This window comes from Taeniopygia guttata, chromosome 18 (assembly GCF_048771995.1).
Source record: "Taeniopygia guttata chromosome 18, bTaeGut7.mat, whole genome shotgun sequence".
Lineage (NCBI taxonomy): Eukaryota > Metazoa > Chordata > Aves > Passeriformes > Estrildidae > Taeniopygia > Taeniopygia guttata.
In genome coordinates, this window is record NC_133043.1 from 6,095,662 (window position 1) to 6,114,494 (window position 18,833).

At 41.8% G+C, this 18,833-nt stretch overlaps 1 protein-coding gene across 1 annotated transcript; it reads left to right on the top strand.

Moving 5' to 3' along the window:
• Window positions 1–604: 604 nt before the first annotated feature.
• On the top strand, window positions 605–18,833 carry LOC105760990 (myosin-1B). Its single transcript, XM_030287495.4, has 39 exons — window positions 605–704; window positions 2,998–3,235; window positions 3,338–3,481; window positions 3,573–3,729; window positions 4,041–4,068; window positions 4,167–4,281; window positions 4,361–4,453; window positions 4,552–4,615; window positions 4,698–4,796; window positions 4,902–5,005; window positions 5,092–5,230; window positions 6,397–6,515; window positions 6,618–6,767; window positions 7,394–7,564; window positions 7,971–8,280; window positions 8,966–9,042; window positions 9,338–9,425; window positions 9,510–9,627; window positions 9,865–9,988; window positions 10,071–10,207; window positions 10,936–11,191; window positions 11,988–12,230; window positions 12,328–12,504; window positions 12,587–12,732; window positions 12,820–12,910; window positions 12,999–13,388; window positions 13,742–13,868; window positions 14,403–14,521; window positions 14,837–15,033; window positions 15,420–15,603; window positions 15,690–15,855; window positions 16,021–16,145; window positions 16,335–16,643; window positions 16,745–16,948; window positions 17,361–17,486; window positions 17,581–17,751; window positions 17,839–17,943; window positions 18,209–18,304; window positions 18,535–18,833. Exons 2-39 carry the CDS (start codon window positions 3,032–3,034, stop codon window positions 18,685–18,687), a joined length of 5,826 nt encoding a protein of 1,941 aa, XP_030143355.4. The 5' UTR covers window positions 605–704; window positions 2,998–3,031; the 3' UTR covers window positions 18,688–18,833.

Genomic DNA, 18,833 nt, shown 5'->3' on the forward strand with positions numbered 1-18,833 from the left:
AACACCACCTTATCAACTAAACCATGGCACTGAGTGCTTCATCCAGCCTTTTCTTAAACACCTCCAGGGACTTCCTCTTCTTTATTCACATATCCCTCCTTATCACTACATTCAGACTCATTCTTCCCTCCTTCACTTGCTTTGGCTTTGCTCCATTCTAGTCCTTGGTCATTCTTATCATCTCTTGATTCTCACTTCCACAACTTCTGTTCCTTTTCAGATGCTTCCTCCTGCATCGGAATTTTCTTCCTCTAGCAATATCCCTGCCTCTCAGTAGGACCCCTCCTGCTTTTCCACACTGATGACTCTGAGTGCTTGCAGCAGGCAGGAGCCTGTGACTTCTTGCCATCCCCACAGGTTTCCTACGACACACACTGGCTCTTACTCTTCACTTTTTCTGTGCGAGTCAGCATCTGATGGATTACAGAACCGATGAAGCCCCTTTCATCTTCTTTAGCACACCCTCCCACTTCCCCCCCTTCTCATGCTTTCTTGTCAAATTATTTATAGGACATTGATTCACAGACCTGTTATGTCTAATTATATCCATTCACTTCTAATATGAATTGCAATTCTGTTAGGAGTTAAGATTGCCAGAAATGTTTTGACCTAAGAAAGAGGAGGTGGTGGCTACATATGCAGATCAGATCCTATAAAAGTGCCCTGAGATCTGTGTGTCTTGTCCTTTCTCAGAAATCTCTAAGGTAAGAGTTTCAGGGCTTGGGACTAGGGAGGTCGGGAATGAAGGGAAACTGGCTCTGCATTCCACAAGTTCCAGTGCATTCCTACGGATGCTCACATTTGTTCAATGGGGGTCTGCCAGTGTCAGCTGGGATTTTCAGTCTGCTTTCCAACCATCCATTTGTTTTCAGTCTATCAATTTTGCCTGGGGTGCAGCAGTAAGAAGAAAGTTACTAATTCTGTTTCTTAATATTGTCTGTCTTCCAATCTGCAATCCTTTGTCTCACAAAAGGTAAGGTCTTGATTTATTCACTTTTTTAGGGACAGGTAGAGTTGCTGTAAGGCAGGGCTTCTATGCAGGTATGCTGGAAATCCTAGTAGTCATTATATTTGTGTCCATTGTATAAATGCAGTATGAGAATTGGGCTGGATTGATGTTATTTTTGCCACAAGATTCTTAAAGATTGTGATCTTTAAAGTACTGATCACTGCAGCATTGCCCACACTCTCCCCAGGGATCTCTAGTAGATACCAGTTCCTGGAGAAACTGTCCTGAGGGAAAAAAAACAACAAAAACAACCCATCATAAATTCAAATTATAATAATTATAATAATTTCCAATTATTTGGGAAGGGGTTCTTGCATTTATATAAAATATCAAGGGTCAATGGCACTGACTGTGAAGCAACAGGAAAAGAAATATATATTTAAATAATGTTAATATGTTCTTTTTTCACATGGAAACTTGAGGAACATGGTTAGAATTTTGTGTATCAAAGTATCAAAATGCTAAAAGCAAGCATTTCAGTCTGAGCTTCCTTATAGGCTTGTTTCTGCCTCTGAAAGTATTGCCTAATTGTGACAAAATTATATAAGCAAATATTTGTAATCATAAGGAACTGAATAAAGGATTATACCTAGTTGGATAACTGGAAGAAGAGAGACGAAACTGCACTAAATCCAGTTTTAAATATTTACACTGAGGAAAATAAACTATTTGTGTTTACTTTCTACAGTAATTTATATTAATTTTATCAAATGTTGTCACTAGAATATATCCCTCAAAATTATAAAATGTCAACAAGCAATCTCGTAAGGAATATAACCAGCATGCTTTGAATCAGTGAAGGAGAGTTAGCATAGCATTAATTTCAGGAAATGTCAAACAAAACAATCGAAAGAAAATAGTTTAATGCTTTTAAAAGTCAGTTTGCTGACACATTACATACATATATTAATGTTTACTAAACTACAATATATATTATAGTTTTTGATAGTATCAGAAGGATATATTCTGAGAAAAGCATCCAGTCTCTATAAAATAACACAATGTACAGTATAGGTATAATATACAAATATAAACGAATATTATGTAATATATAATAACATAATATATATACTGACATAGTATATACTAGGATATATAATATAGCCATCTTATTCCTCCTAGGAAGAGTTAGTATTATTCCTATTAGGAATCTTGTAAGAAAATGTGAGATAATATAAGCAGTGTTAAAATTGCTGGTGAAAATCTGGCACAATTTTTCAAACTTTCATGATTATTTTGTCTCATTTGGGTTATAACATGGAGTTATGGAATGGTCCCATTTAACATGGAGTTATGGAATGGTCTCATTTGAGTTATAACATATTAATCAAGTGGAAAAACATGTTGTTATGGACAAAACCAGTCAGGAAATTCCACCCATTCACTTGAATTGATAACACCAATTTGTGTCATGAAGTTTGTCTTTGGCTAAGAAGGCAAAGTAATTTTTTTTTTTGTTGTAAAAATTATTCTTCCTAATATTTGATCTAAACTCATCCTATTTCAGTTGTGAACTGTTCCTCTTTGTCCTGTTGCTTCAGGCTTTTGTCTAAAGTTCCCCTTTGAGTGTCTTGGAACTTGTTTAGGTAATGAAAGGTTGCTGGAAGGTCTCCTTGGAGTCTTCTCTTCTCCAGGCTGAACTACCCCAGCTCTCACAGCCTTTTTTCAGAGCAGAGGGGCTTTATCCCTTGGAGCATCTCCATGGCCTCCTCTGGATTCACTCGAACAGCTCCATGTCCTTCCTCTGCTGGGACCCCAAATATAAAAACACAGAAAGCATTCTTCTGTAAATGCAATTGTCCAGTATGACTAACAATCTGACCACAGAAACTAATAATAATAATAAATAAAAAACTTGCAGAAGAGAACTCTGAATTAGCAGAAAATGAAAAAGGAATTTAGTTGATACCTAAGGAAGAACAATAAAATATGCTATAAGAGTGTTCATTCCATCACACTCTATTTTAATATATTCTCTATCCTCACAGATACTTGCTGCGTTACGTGTAGCAAGCAGCAGCCATGTCTACGGACGCTGAGATGGCCATCTTTGGGGAGGCTGCTCCTTACCTCCGAAAGTCAGAGAAGGAGAGAATTGAGGCCCAGAACAAACCTTTTGATGCCAAGTCATCTGTCTTTGTGGTACATGCAAAGGAGTCCTATGTGAAGAGTACAATTCAGAGCAGGGAACCAGGAAAAATCACGGTCAAGACTGAAGGGGGAGAGGTGGGTAAAATGCTAAATTTACAAAAAACAGTACATTCCCACTCCGGCTCTTAGATGACATGCCCTCTTACCTTCTGGCCTTACCTTCCTGCCCTCTGACAGACCCTGACCGTGAAAGAAGATCAAATCTTCTCCATGAACCCTCCCAAGTATGACAAAATCGAGGACATGGCCATGATGACCCACCTCCACGAACCCGCCGTGCTGTACAACCTCAAAGAGCGTTACGCAGCCTGGATGATCTACGTAAGTGGCAGCAGCAGCTTCCTCTGGGCAGCCTCAGGAGCTGCTGGGCCAGGCTCAGGGCAAGCCTGAGTGCTGTGTCCCTTCCTCACAGACCTACTCGGGTCTCTTCTGCGTCACTGTCAACCCCTACAAGTGGCTGCCGGTGTACAACCCCGAGGTGGTGTTGGCCTACCGAGGCAAGAAGCGCCAGGAGGCCCCTCCACACATCTTCTCCATCTCTGACAACGCCTATCAGTTCATGCTGACTGGTGAGTGGCTCTGTCTGCCTCAGGGGCATTGGACCATTAGATTCTCTGAAGGAAAACTCTGTCTCAGCAAAGTGAAGACTTTTTCATTCCTATCTTGTCTCTGACACACACATCTGTTGGAGTTTACTATCTTCATAGCATTGTTTCCACTGCGTTAAATGAAAGATATCTCTGCACTCAGTGATGTGCTTTGAAAAGATTTGCTTGTTTAGGTCAAGCTGACATCAGGCTAAACATTAAACTTATATATGTTTCATTCTTTCTCTGTTATTCATTGAGTTTTAAGTACCATGTTTCTGCCTTGTTCACAGATCGGGAGAACCAGTCCATCCTGATCACGTACGTACACCCCCTGTGAGTGTCCCTGTGGGGCTGCCCGGTGCCAGGGCCCCTCCTGCCTGACCACGCACCCTCTGCTTCTCTCTTGGCTTTGGCAGCGGAGAATCCGGGGCCGGGAAGACTGTGAACACCAAGCGTGTCATCCAGTACTTTGCAACAATTGCAGCTAGTGGAGAGAAGAAGAAGGAGGAGCAGACCTCAGGCAAAATGCAGGTGAGGTCCCAGGGCTAGAAACCTGCAACTATCCAATTTCTTGATGAGCTAGATCATGACAAGAAGACATCTGTTTCAGGGGACACTTGAGGATCAAATCATCAGTGCCAACCCACTGCTGGAGGCCTTTGGAAATGCCAAGACCGTGAGGAATGACAACTCCTCACGCTTTGTGAGTTATTACTTGCCACTACTGTCAACACCATTTTGAATATTCTTGCTGTCCAGATTGGCAAAATAAATCTCAATTGACTTTCCTGCTGCTTTCAGGGTAAATTCATCAGAATCCATTTTGGTGCCACAGGCAAACTGGCTTCTGCTGACATTGAAACATGTAAGACCCTTCTGGCCCGATCTCCCTTTCCTCCAGCCTTCCCCACTTCTTGTGCTTGACCGTGTCCCACCTTCCTCACCAGATCTGCTGGAGAAGTCCAGAGTCACTTTCCAGCTCAAGGCGGAAAGGAGCTACCACATCTTTTATCAGATCATGTCCAACAGGAAGCCAGAACTAATTGGTAGGAAAGATGACCAACTCCTCCATGCAAAGGTCATGGAACACCTTTGAATTCCTTTCTGTGCCAATTGCATTTGACCTGGATTGGGTTTGCCCTTCTTTTCAGAGATGTTACTGATCACCACCAACCCCTATGACTATCTGTATGTGAGTCAGGGTGAGATCACAGTTCCCAGCATTAACGACCAGGAGGAGCTGATGGCCACCGATGTAAGTAGCAGAAGTTCTCTCACTTGAAGCTTAATTTCTCTGACCTTTAACAGTTGGGGTACTCACCATAACAACTCTTTTGTCAGAGTGCCATTGACATCCTGGGCTTCAGTGCTGATGAGAAAACAGCCATCTACAAGCTGACAGGGGCTGTCATGCACTATGGGAACCTGAAGTTCAAGCAGAAACAACGAGAGGAGCAGGCAGAGCCTGATGGCACAGAAGGTACCAGCACAACCCATCCCAGAGCACGGGAGACCAGTGAACACTCACTGAGCTGAAGTCAGCACGTGAGGGTCAGAATGATTGACTCAGCCTGTGCCTTTCCCCAGTGTCAATATTGTAGAATAGCAGTGGGTCTAGCCAGAGAACTTCTCTGGAGGAACACAACTCAGTGGAACCTGTAGACTGTTTTGAACAAAGGAAAAAACTAAGTCCAGTGACTCCTAAAGCATGCTTCTGTTTTCTGTCAGAGTAGGAGTCAGGCAAAAGTAACGCAAACTTTGCTTTTAATGGGAACTTCCTAGACCTGACACAGAACCAGGAACATCTCTCAAGCACTAATGAATAATTATATAATTATAGCAGAGTAGCCTATATACAACCACAGTGTGCGTATACATACATATATATCTACAAAACTGAAATTTTCTTCTTGTTTCGTCTTTCTAGTATGAATGTGCCTTAAATGTCTTGTTGGAAATAACACATAAAAGCAGCTCAACATTAGCATCTGTGTATAAATCTTATATAATGAGGTTTGGCCTTCTCACATTGAAGAGCTCTGTAAATAGTACTGGTGCTTGCTATCAGCTTTACCATGGGACAAGACAGACAGCAAATTGGAAAGTGATGACAGATTATCTGCTGTGCTATGGTGCTTGTATTTGTTAATCTAGATGCAGATAAAATGGGAGCTGGGAAAGACTTAATGTGTTTGATATTTATCCTTAGGGACAATATATTCCGACTATGAAAGTTGTACAAGATATCATCGTCATACCTTCAGCATTATACCTCACTAATCTAGTATCTCTCTCTCCAATGACAGGAGAGTTTCACTGACTACTATTTTCAGTTCAGTGTACTTGAATACCAACCACTTTCCCATTCTGTTTATTCAGAAATTGCGACTGTTTGATCTGCCATTTTCATGGCCCTTGGTCCTTTTGTCTTTTTATTCTCTTGCATGTTCATTGTAAAAGTACTGGCATAATATTTACCTTTATTAATCATATGGGTTAAATCAGAAAAAAAAAGCAAGTAAGAAAAACTAGAATATTTTAAAGGACATGGTAACATACATTAGGCTTCTGTAGAAATCTGAATTACTGCAAGACCCTTTCACTGGAGAGCTAATATCTGATCCTGCTCTATGCTCATTTCCTTAGTTGCTGACAAGGCTGCCTACCTGATGGGTCTGAACTCAGCAGACCTGCTCAAGGCCCTCTGCTACCCCCGAGTCAAGGTGGGGAATGAATACGTGACCAAGGGCCAAACTGTGCAGCAGGTAAGAGACAAGTGAAAATAGGAAAAAAAAAAAGACTTGAATGAAAAATTTCAATCTTCCTCTTCTGCTGCAGATCATAGCTTTCCTTTAACTTTTTCTTAGGTGTACAATTCAGTGGGTGCCTTGGCAAAATCTGTGTTTGAGAAGATGTTCCTGTGGATGGTTGTTCGCATCAACCAGCAGCTGGACACGAAGCAGCCCAGGCAGTACTTCATTGGTGTCCTGGACATTGCTGGCTTCGAGATCTTTGATGTAAGAGAAGGATCTCTGTAAAGCTTTAGTGGAAGAGGCATTGGGAAATTTGAATATTTTGGGGTTGGGGTGTGCTTTATTTCAATTATGGGTTATTTCTATTTATCAGATAATCCTGCCTTTCCTCTAGGAATGGCATCCTTCTGGTTCTCATTGCATGCAGCAATCCCCAGAGCTGTATGTATTTGTAGATGTTTGTTGTTGAATGAAGAAGTGAAAAATGCATTGAAAACTGTTGAACAGCTGATAAATAATAGCAAAGAGAGACTCTGAGGAAATTAATATATGTCTTTTTAAAGGACAATTTTGTTAATGCTAAAGCCAGATTTCCTATGAATGCTTGGGAATACAGAGGTCTTGTACACAAATTAAAACAAATTAAAAGCTAGACTTGGACTAAGCTCTGTAGATCGATTCAGAGCTTAGAAATATGTTGAGATAGTGCCAGAGCCTAAAAGGTTAGATATATTAGAGGATGGAATATGCAAGACACCTGTCCAGTTCCAGCACTAGAAATTCAAGATTCCAGTCCTGGAGACCTTAACGGGATAAGAATAAAGCTTACTGGAAGACAGAAGGTGTTCCTGGAACTGACATTCACAAGTAAGTAAATTTGCCTTCTGCAGTTCAACAGCCTGGAGCAGCTGTGCATCAACTTCACCAATGAGAAACTGCAACAGTTCTTCAACCACCACATGTTCGTGCTGGAGCAGGAGGAGTACAAGAAGGAGGGAATTGAATGGGAGTTCATTGACTTTGGCATGGACCTGGCTGCCTGCATTGAGCTCATTGAGAAGGTTATTGACCCCCACATACTTAATAGTTTTTCAGTTATAAAATCTCTATATTAATGTTTCTTAAGAAATTTTCTGTCGTGTTTTAAAGAAAGAGCATATAGGAAATTTAAACTCTTCCTTATATCTGACTGGTACTACTTTCATTCATTTTGCTTTCCACTTTCACCAAACGTACAAAATTAATTTTTACATGCTAGATCTTTATTACATCCCAACCCTGAATCTTATAAGGTTTTGTATAACTGATGGCATATCCACTAACAAAATGACCTTTCTGAGAAACGTAAGATTACACACACTGAGGAGGATTTTTTGGTATAACTTTTATCTTCCATTCCTCTTTCTTGCATACATTGCCTCTGTTTCTTCTTTCCACACTTCCTTCACATGTTGCTATTCTTCCCAGCCCATGGGCATCTTCTCCATCCTGGAAGAGGAGTGCATGTTCCCCAAGGCAACTGACACCTCTTTCAAGAACAAGCTCTATGACCAGCACCTGGGCAAGTCCAACAACTTCCAGAAGCCCAAACCTGGCAAAGGCAAGGCTGAGGCCCACTTCTCCCTGGTGCACTACGCTGGCACAGTGGACTACAACATCACTGGGTGGCTGGAGAAGAACAAGGACCCACTGAATGAAACTGTTGTGGGGCTGTATCAGAAGTCATCCTTGAAGACTCTGGCCTTGCTTTTTGCATCTGCTGGTGGGGCAGAAGCAGGTGATTTCTTTCAAATCAATTCTACTGCAATTTCCAGAAAAAGAAATTAAAATGTTGTAATAATATTTTGCAATTATATTTACATTTCTAAAACTGAAAACCCAAAATCTCATCTACATTTTGGATCTCAGTCTAATAAAGGATGTTACTGCTCCCTAGAGACCTTAATAGAGGTGTAGGTTTTAGAACGAGGCAGCTGAACTAGAGCAAGGCAGTCTAGCTGAGAAGCCAAATTTCTGCAATATGGACCATTCTCAAATACTTCATTGAGTGCCGTGAAATGTATCAATGTGCTGTTAAATTTATGCATACCCTTAGACATAAGGATACATAAACATTCGGTGTATTTACTAGCTATTAGTTTAGTTCCTCAAATATCTTTCTATGCAAAATTTCATGTTCTTTTTCCCAACTGCATTTTCTAAATTTCAGCTTGATGTCATGAGATTTCCTTCTACTATCATCTGAAAAATTCAAGTTTCTTATTGTAACTTTAACCACAATCTGAGTTAGCAAATTTTGATCATATTATTATTTTTGCTAGATTTTTTTAAGATGAACATATAAGTTTTTTCAGATTCTGTGTGCTTTTGTTGTTCACTTCTTTATTATTATAAAAATAATATTTATATTATATTATTATTTATTATTTATATCTGTATTTTTAAAAATTATTATTTTTTAGAGAGCAGTGGTGGTGGTGGCAAGAAGGGCGCCAAGAAGAAGGGTTCTTCTTTCCAGACCGTCTCGGCTCTCTTCCGGGTACTGTAGAATAGTCATTCTAAACTTACCACATTATGAAAAGAAAAACAGAAGATTCAGTGCAGGAATGCCTTAGATTGATCTAATATATCTTTGTGTTCAGAAAGGATAAAATAATTTGCTTCTAGTAAAGAGGACTTCTTATTGAATATTGGGAAGTATTCTTTCAGAACTGTCCAAAAGTTTTGTAAAAAAATTACTTTTCATGGTTTTATTGCGGTGTTTTAATGTTCACCTGGTATTGAGATTGTGTAAGTGACACTTCTAAACTCAAGGCTTTGTTATTGCTCCTAAGGAAAATTTAAACAAGCTGATGAGCAATTTGAGAAGCACACATCCCCATTTTGTGCGGTGCCTTATTCCTAATGAAACAAAAACACCTGGTAAGTTGTTAAAGTTCAGAGATGTGATATATCTGATCTTCTCTGTGCAGTGAAATGACACAATTTCATTCTGTGATTGATTAGGTGCCATGGAGCACGAGCTGGTGCTGCACCAGCTGCGCTGTAACGGCGTGCTGGAAGGGATCAGGATTTGCAGGAAAGGGTTCCCCAGCAGAATCCTCTATGCTGACTTCAAACAGAGGTTAGATTATGTTTCATCACCCTCCACCATATCAACAAATGCTGAATCATTTGCATTTCCTAATTGTTTTAAATACTGTGGAAGTTGCCTTTAGGTATACAATTATATATATTTAGATATAGAGAAGTAATTTGTCCAAGTGAGTAATTTAGGTTCTTTCTATAGCTACTTAGAAAAAAAAGAAAAGACATTTTCGAAGGTCTATTATTTATGCCTTATCTTCCTTTGATTCCACAGGTACAAGGTGCTTAATGCCAGTGCCATCCCTGAGGGACAGTTCATCGATAGCAAGAAGGCTTCTGAGAAGCTCCTTGGGTCAATTGATGTAGACCACACCCAGTACAAATTTGGACACACCAAGGTACAAACACCCCATTCACTGCCTGCCTGGGCTTTGCTCTCTCTACCTGACAGTGATGTTCTGCATCATTGCCTCTCTCAAGGTGTTCTTCAAAGCTGGGCTGCTGGGACTCCTGGAGGAGATGAGGGATGAGAAGCTGGCAGAGCTCATCACCCGCACCCAGGCCATGTGTAGGGGTTACCTGATGAGGGTGGAGTTCAAGAAAATGATGGAGAGGAGGTAGATATTTACTTGGCTTGCTGGGACAATTGTTATCAGATACTAATGGCATGAACAAAACTGACAATAAGCTGCTTCACAAAAAGTCTAATTTATTTTTCCTTAATTTAGTTTGCCAATATGAAAGTATGTCCTGAAAACAGATAAAGTAGTATAAAATTCCATCTTAGGGAAACAATTTTTTTAATACTTTGTTGTTGAAGTCATAAAATAGTGATATTATATGTATGTTGAGAAACTTGATATCTCGTCTAAGGAAATTATTTTAGGTCACTGCTAAATAAAATGAGAGAAAGACATATTTCTATCATAAGATAATTATCCTCTTCCTTTTGATAATTTTCATAAAAGTGACTGAGTCAGCTTACAGAAGTGTTCCTTTTCATTGGCCATAAAAATTAGCCAAACACCTGGACTCCAAAATTGTCCATACAGGTTGATACTCTACATAACACTAGAAGGTTTTCAGTAGAAATATAGATATTCTATATGAAATGTGATATAAATATTATTAAGAAATATATATTGAATAATATATGATAAATATTTTACACATATATATAGAACTATATATGCATACAAATATACTATATATAGATACTATATATATCTACAATTAAGAAGTATTATGTGTTGAACTTCATGTTATATATACTAACATATACTGCTAAATATGTTTTATAGATTTAAAAATATGTACCAAAATATGTTTTGTTATTACCTTTCAGGGAGTCCATCTTCTGCATCCAGTACAATGTTCGCTCATTCATGAATGTCAAACACTGGCCATGGATGAAGCTGTTCTTCAAGATCAAGCCCTTGCTGAAGAGTGCAGAGTCTGAGAAGGAGATGGCCAACATGAAGGAAGAATTTGAGAAAACCAAGGAGGAACTTGCAAAGTCTGAGGCAAAGAGGAAGGAGCTTGAGGAGAAAATGGTGGCCTTGGTGCAGGAGAAAAATGACCTGCAGCTCCAAGTGCAGGCTGTGAGTATTGCTAAACTTTTTTACTTGTAACATCCTATATAAAATCATCCCAAATGTCTCAGTAAAGACATATTATCCCAAAATACCAATTATTTTTAAATATACACATATTTCATAAAATAGGAATAAAAACCACATAGAATTGCTAAGTTAATATCAGGAAACCTTATTACATCTGCAATTAATTATTGCAGATGGTTCCTTATGCTTTTAAATCACGAGAGAAATAATCAATTTCCAGTCAGCAAATATTACAGTTTGCAGTATGTCATTTTAATCCTGCACAGTAACTAACAGAAGCAATTAGAATGACAGAATATACTGAGTTGAAAGAGTCTCAAGATGGATCATGATGCTCTTAAGTGAATGGCCTGTATCTGGATTGAACCCACAACCTTGGTGTTATGAGTACTATGCTCTGACCAAAGGAGCCATCCTGGAGTCTCTATCAAATCTTTATAGAAATTTATATACTTTAGAGTTCCGATATGTTATCAACTGACCAATTAAGGTTGTCTGGAGGTCCTAACATATTTTGTTTGGAGAATCAAAAGTGAAATCAGCTGCAGGAGGAAGAGCTCTAGCATTTATGGTCCCTGCTTCTTCAACACAGTGTGAAAGTTCACTGGTCCCTTTTTCCCTCGAAATAAGAATGTAGCAACAATAATGTCCTTAAAACTGCAATTACAAGCAAGTATTTGGATAAATCTGATTGCATTAAGATGTCTACAGACTAAAAGTTCATCTGAGAGACTAGTCCCGGGTTGAAAACTGTTTTATTAAATTAATTATATAGGAAGCTGATGGTTTGGCTGATGCTGAGGAAAGGTGTGACCAGCTCATCAAAACCAAAATCCAGCTGGAAGCCAAAATTAAGGAGTTGACAGAGAGAGCAGAAGAAGAAGAAGAGATGAATGCTGAGCTGACAGCCAAGAAGAGGAAGCTGGAGGATGAATGTTCAGAGCTGAAGAAAGATATTGATGACCTTGAGCTAACACTGGCCAAGGTGGAGAAGGAAAAACACGCCACGGAAAACAAGGTATGAGGTTGAACCACTCACTTGCACTTTGGAAAGTCTTGTCTTAGAAAGTTTTAAGCACCATTTTCTGCCTGTGCTTGCCCCTTTCTTCTCAAAGGTGAAAAACCTGACTGAGGAGATGGCAGCCTTGGATGAGACCATTGCCAAGCTGACAAAAGAGAAGAAAGCCCTCCAAGAGGCCCATCAGCAGACCCTGGATGACCTGCAGGCAGAGGAAGACAAAGTCAATACTCTGACCAAAGCCAAGAGCAAGCTGGAACAGCAAGTGGATGATGTAAGCACACAGACATAGAGCAGGAACGGGACAGGTATGGAGCCTGACCTGGCTGGCAGAGCCCTGATGGTCTTGTGTTTAGCTGGAAGGGTCCCTGGAGCAAGAGAAGAAACTGCGCATGGACCTGGAGAGAGCTAAGAGGAAACTGGAAGGAGACCTGAAGCTGGCCCAGGACAGCATCATGGATTTGGAGAATGATAAGCAACAGCTGGATGAGAAACTGAAGAAGTAAGTGTGGCTCTGGGGCACCTGAGTGCTGGGCTGCAGCATTTGTCTCTTTGCTTTGAGCTCTAACATGGTTCACTTGGCCCAAAGGAAAGACTTTGAAATCAGCCAGATCCAAAGTAAAACTGAGGATGAACAAGCCCTGGGCATGCAACTTCAGAAGAAGATCAAGGAGCTGCAGGTAAGTCTGTGTTCCTTCCCCTGCTTTGCTCAGGCTCAGCTCAGGCAGGAGGAGGGCACGGGTGTGAAGGGTCCCTGGTGTTCTGCAGGCCCGTATTGAGGAGCTGGAGGAGGAAATTGAGGCAGAGCGAACCTCTCGCGCTAAAGCAGAGAAGCATCGCGCTGACCTGTCCAGGGAGCTGGAGGAGATCAGTGAGCGCCTGGAAGAAGCAGGAGGGGCCACGGCAGCTCAGGTGGAGATGAACAAGAAGCGTGAGGCAGAATTCCAGAAGATGCGCCGTGACCTGGAAGAGGCCACGCTGCAGCACGAAGCCACGGCTGCCGCCCTGCGCAAGAAGCACGCGGACAGCACAGCTGAGCTGGGCGAGCAGATCGACAACCTGCAACGCGTGAAGCAGAAGCTGGAGAAGGAGAAGAGTGAGCTGAAGATGGAGATTGACGACTTGGCCAGCAACATGGAGTCTGTCTCCAAAGCCAAGGTACATAGATATTTCTCCTCATCAATTCAAACCTAATCAGATATTGATATTTTGACATAGACATTTTAGTTAGTCATAGTTTAGAATAAATTATTGCACTTTCCAACCTCAATGTGTGTTTAAACATTTCAGTATTATTCAAATAATTTAATTATATAATTTCATCCACCCTACCCTGGGCAGGGAATATAAAGGTGTTGGAACTGGGGACACAAACTTCATGGAAATATATATCAGTTAACTGAGAAATTTTGGCTGCTGTATCATTCTTTCTTACTTTATAAGACTTCATATTCTCACAAATTATGAGTTGAACCATTAAACATCTTTCCTTCCATTCCTCATGCAAACAGGCAAATCTGGAGAAGATGTGTCGTTCCCTAGAAGATCAGCTCAGTGAGATTAAAACAAAGGAGGAGGAACAACAGCGCATAATTAATGACCTTAGTGTTCAAAGAGCTCGGCTACAAACAGAATCTGGTAAGATATTAGTGTTTTTAAGACAATACTGTATATTACCTGTGTCCTTTAAAAAAAAAAAAGTAAAACTCACCTGGAGTCTTGGAGGATTGAGTATGAACTAAATTGAAACTGAGCCAAAGAGTGTTTTGTGATGAAGCTGGCCAACAGAACGCTGAGAGAATCCTGAGTTGCATTAGGAGAAGCATTGCCAACGGGTTAGCAGAGAGTGATTTTTCCCCCTACTCATCACATGAGGCCTTGTCTGGATTGCTTGGCCTTGTTAAACCTCCTGAGATTCCCATGGGCCATAATCCCTCTGGATGGCACTGCAGTACTCATTCTGTAAACTCAAGGCTTAATGCAGAGTAAGTCTGGTGGGATTTTACATGACACGTCATTTCTTGCCTCTAAGAAATGTGGGTATCAGTTATTAGGAATCCAGGAAAGAAGTAAGTTTTTTACTCCAAGTATTTGTATATGGGCATTTATTATCAAGATTAATACTTTTATGTAAATGATAACAATATTTTTTACTCATCTGAACACTCCCAGGTGAATTTTCACGCCAGGTGGATGAGAAAGATGCTCTGATTTCTCAGCTGTCAAGAGGAAAACAGGCTTTCACTCAACAGACTGAGGAACTCAAAAGGCATCTAGAGGAAGAGATAAAGGTAAGAAGGCTCTCCAAATTCTGAGTTGTCCATTGGATTCCTTCTGTCTAGAAGGAGCTTTAGATACAAACGAAATTACAGAATCAACAAGATGAAAGGGAGGAAAAATCCACTTAAGTAATATAGTGCAAGCCTTGCCATAGTAGTTTTGTTCCTCCTTCCCTGCATGTTAATTCCTTTGCAGATTCCCAGACTTCCCATTTTTATTCAGTAGCTTGCCATTTACTCACAGCAGAATCAGTGCCCATCAGCCTTTCTGTCAGGAGATCTCCCAGGATATTTCCATAAATTGTCACACTGCTATCCTTCCCACAGGCCAAGAACGCCCTGGCCCACGCCCTGCAGTCTGCTCGCCACGACTGTGACTTGCTCCGGGAACAATATGAGGAGGAGCAGGAGGCCAAGGGGGAGCTGCAGCGAGCCCTGTCCAAGGCCAACAGTGAAGTGGCCCAGTGGAGAACCAAATACGAGACGGACGCGATTCAGCGCACGGAGGAGCTCGAGGAGGCCAAGTACGTGGGGAAGAGGATGGCAAATGACTGGAGCAGACTGAAATGGTCAAGGGAATTTGGAATCTCAGAGAGGGGGTTAAGATAAGAATGGGATGGAGGCAAGGATATAGTGTATTTGTAAAAAATGGGGACAGAGGGAGGGAGAGAAAAACAAAGATTGGAAGGGAAGACATAGGCTTTAGGGCTAGAAGTACTAAGACAGGCCTAATCCTCCTTAAGTGAAAAGACACAGAAGTGATAGATCTTGTTGGCTGCATGCACCCATGGACAATAAAAAACATTGTGGAAAGCATTTGGATCAAAACCTCTAAAGTGACCAACTCGTGACAGAAAAGAACTGACAACCATCCAAGCTCAAACATGTCACTGTGCTTGTCTCCTCCCAGGAAGAAACTGGCCCAGCGCCTGCAGGATGCAGAGGAACATGTTGAAGCTGTCAATGCCAAATGTGCCTCCCTAGAAAAGACAAAGCAGAGACTGCAGAATGAAGTGGAGGATCTGATGATTGACGTGGAGAGATCCAATGCTGCCTGTGCTGCTCTGGATAAGAAGCAGAAGAACTTTGACAAGGTCTTTTGGCCTCCAGCACCAGCACTCCTGGCCAGAGCATGGCCCCATGATGGCCACAGCCCTACTCACACCCCGTTTCTCTTCAGATCCTGGCAGAATGGAAGCAGAAGTATGAGGAAACGCAGGCTGAGCTGGAGGCCTCGCAGAAGGAGTCGCGCTCTCTCAGCACGGAGCTGTTCAAGATGAAGAATGCCTATGAGGAGTCCTTGGACCACCTGGAAACCATGAAGCGGGAGAACAAGAACTTGCAGCGTAAGTCCCTCTGCTCCTCCCTGGCCTTTCTCACTATCAGCCATCACCTCCATTGTTCATGGGTCTGTGCCTGCAGGTCTGCAGAGATGCCTGTCACCTTGGTGGGACAGGGCCCTTCCCATTCTGCTCAGTGCCTGACCATGCCACTGATCTTTGTTCTCACAGAGGAGATTTCCGACCTCACTGAGCAAATTGCGGAGGGAGGAAAGGCGATTCATGAGCTGGAGAAAGTCAAGAAGCAGATTGAGCAGGAGAAATCTGAAATCCAGGCTGCTCTGGAGGAAGCTGAGGTTCGCAGCATTATTTCTTCCTGTCTTATGTGTCTTGGGTCTCAATCTTGCTTATCTCATTCCGAGACAAATGTGGAAAAGAGGCCTTACAAAAGTAGAGTTATTATCTAAACATAGCACTCTTTTTTACTCAGAGCTTCAAGTTCAACATTTGTCACCTGAAAAGTATTCTTCTGTTTTCTTTCCCAGGCCTCCCTGGAACATGAGGAGGGGAAGATCCTGCGCCTGCAGCTTGAGCTCAACCAAGTGAAGTCTGAGATTGACAGGAAGATCGCAGAGAAAGATGAGGAGATTGAACAGATGAAGAGAAACCACCTGCGAGTCGTGGACTCCATGCAGAGTACCCTGGATGCTGAGATCAGGAGCAGGAATGAAGCCCTGAGGCTGAAGAAGAAGATGGAGGGAGATCTTAATGAAATAGAAATCCAGTTGAGCCATGCCAACCGCCAGGCTGCAGAGGCACAGAAGAACCTGAGAAATACACAGGGAGTGCTAAAGGTCTGTTGAACAGAAATTGCCTGCAGAGAAATATCTTGATAAATACTTTCAGTGCACAGGAGCTCTAAATCTGCTTATAATTTCGTTCAATGGCTCTACAGGACACCCAGATCCACTTGGATGATGCTCTCAGGTCACAAGAGGACCTGAAGGAGCAGGTGGCCATGGTGGAGCGCAGAGCAAACCTGCTGCAGGCTGAAATTGAGGAGCTGCGGGCAGCCCTGGAGCAGACGGAGCGGTCAAGGAAAGTGGCTGAGCAGGAGCTTCTGGATGCAAGTGAGAGAGTTCAGCTCCTCCACAGCCAGGTGAGGTCATTTGGTGAACACTTTTATGCTTTATTCCAATCACCATTGGATGCTCAACTTGGAGGAAGACAGTCCTCTTTTCTGGATTATTCATCATGTTACTAAAAGAGATCTTTGCTGAAAAAAAATGTGTGCACTGTTGACTTTTCCCTTACTCTATTTTTGTTATTTTCCTGTACCAGCCTTAGTGGATGAGATGTAGCACAGATTATATTCCTGAGCACTTTTTCAAATTAATGAAACATGGAGAAAGAAAAACCAAAATATTTTTTTCCAGTGAAATGAAATTTTACTAGAAAATGTCTGGTATTGCTTTTCCACATAATTATGTCTCAAATTATTAAAAATCCTGTAATGTTCTTGATTTCAAATAATTAACTTACAAAAATCAACCTCTGCTGCTGCTCAACAGAACACCAGCCTGATCAATACCAAGAAGAAGCTGGAAACAGACATTGCCCAGATCCAGGGTGAAATGGAGGATACCATCCAGGAAGCCCGCAATGCTGAGGAGAAGGCCAAGAAGGCCATCACTGATGTGAGTTGGACACTCCTGGCATTGCTGAGGATGAATGTACTCTCCATAAAATATCTCCAGCCCCAAAATGACTTTGACCCTTTGCTCTGATCAGGCGGCCATGATGGCAGAAGAGCTGAAGAAGGAGCAGGACACCAGTGCCCACCTGGAGAGGATGAAGAAGAACCTGGACCAGACGGTGAAGGACCTGCAGCACCGTCTGGATGAGGCCGAGCAGTTGGCACTGAAGGGAGGGAAGAAGCAGATCCAGAAGCTGGAGGCCAGGGTGTGTAGGGCTCAGGCTGTCCCTGAGTGAGCATGTCCTTGGAGAGACATTGCCAGGGAAGCTGCAGGGATGGGCTTGTCCTTGCAGGTGCGGGAGCTGGAAGGGGAGGTTGATGCTGAGCAGAAGCGCAGCGCTGAAGCCGTGAAGGGCGTGCGCAAGTACGAGCGGAGGGTGAAGGAACTCACCTACCAGGTAAGGCAGGAACCTTCTTTGAGTTGAAACACTCTTATTCCTGGAACCCAAAATTTAGCCCTGACAGATTTCTCTCTGTCCTGAATCTCACATAGAAAAAGGAGAATAATGAAAGCACCAGAAGATTACTATCTTTCTTGTCATTTTAACAATATCACTTATCACTTCTGTCTTACTGGGCAGGAATGTCAAATATAAATGTTACTCTCTGTTTCATGTAGAGGAGGGTAAAAGAGATGCTTCTCTGTCTTGTCATTCTCTTTAGTCAGAGGAAGATAGGAAAAATGTTCTCAGACTGCAGGATCTGGTGGACAAGCTGCAAACTAAGGTGAAAGCTTACAAGAGACAAGCTGAGGAGGCTGTGAGTATCACTGTGTTCAGTCAGTCTTTATCCAGGTGGAAGTGGGATTCTGTGTTGATGTTTTCCCCTGTGCAGCTCTGTTTGAACCTAGGTCAACATTGTGGTAGTAGGTCTCAACATTGTGGTAGCAGGTCTCTGCTTCATTTCACTTTCTTTATTTCATATTTTCACCTAGTGGTTTTACAGTGGAATTGTTTTAAAACCTGTTTTATGCTTCCTCCTATCTCCAGGAGGAGCTGTCCAATGTCAACCTCTCCAAGTTCCGCAAGATCCAGCACGAGCTGGAGGAAGCCGAGAAGCGGGCTGACATTGCAGAGTCACAGGTCAACAAGCTCCGAGCCAAGAGCCGGGAAATCAGCAAGAAGGCAGAAAGTGAAGAGTAAATGCCTCCAGTGCTGTAAAGTGAGAGAATTGCACAGAATGTGACATTCTATCACTTTTATTTGTAGTCACTGCTTTGTCCTTCATTAATCTGTAGATGAGCAATGCCAACATAATAAAAATTTTAGAGCTTGTGCCATGTAAATAA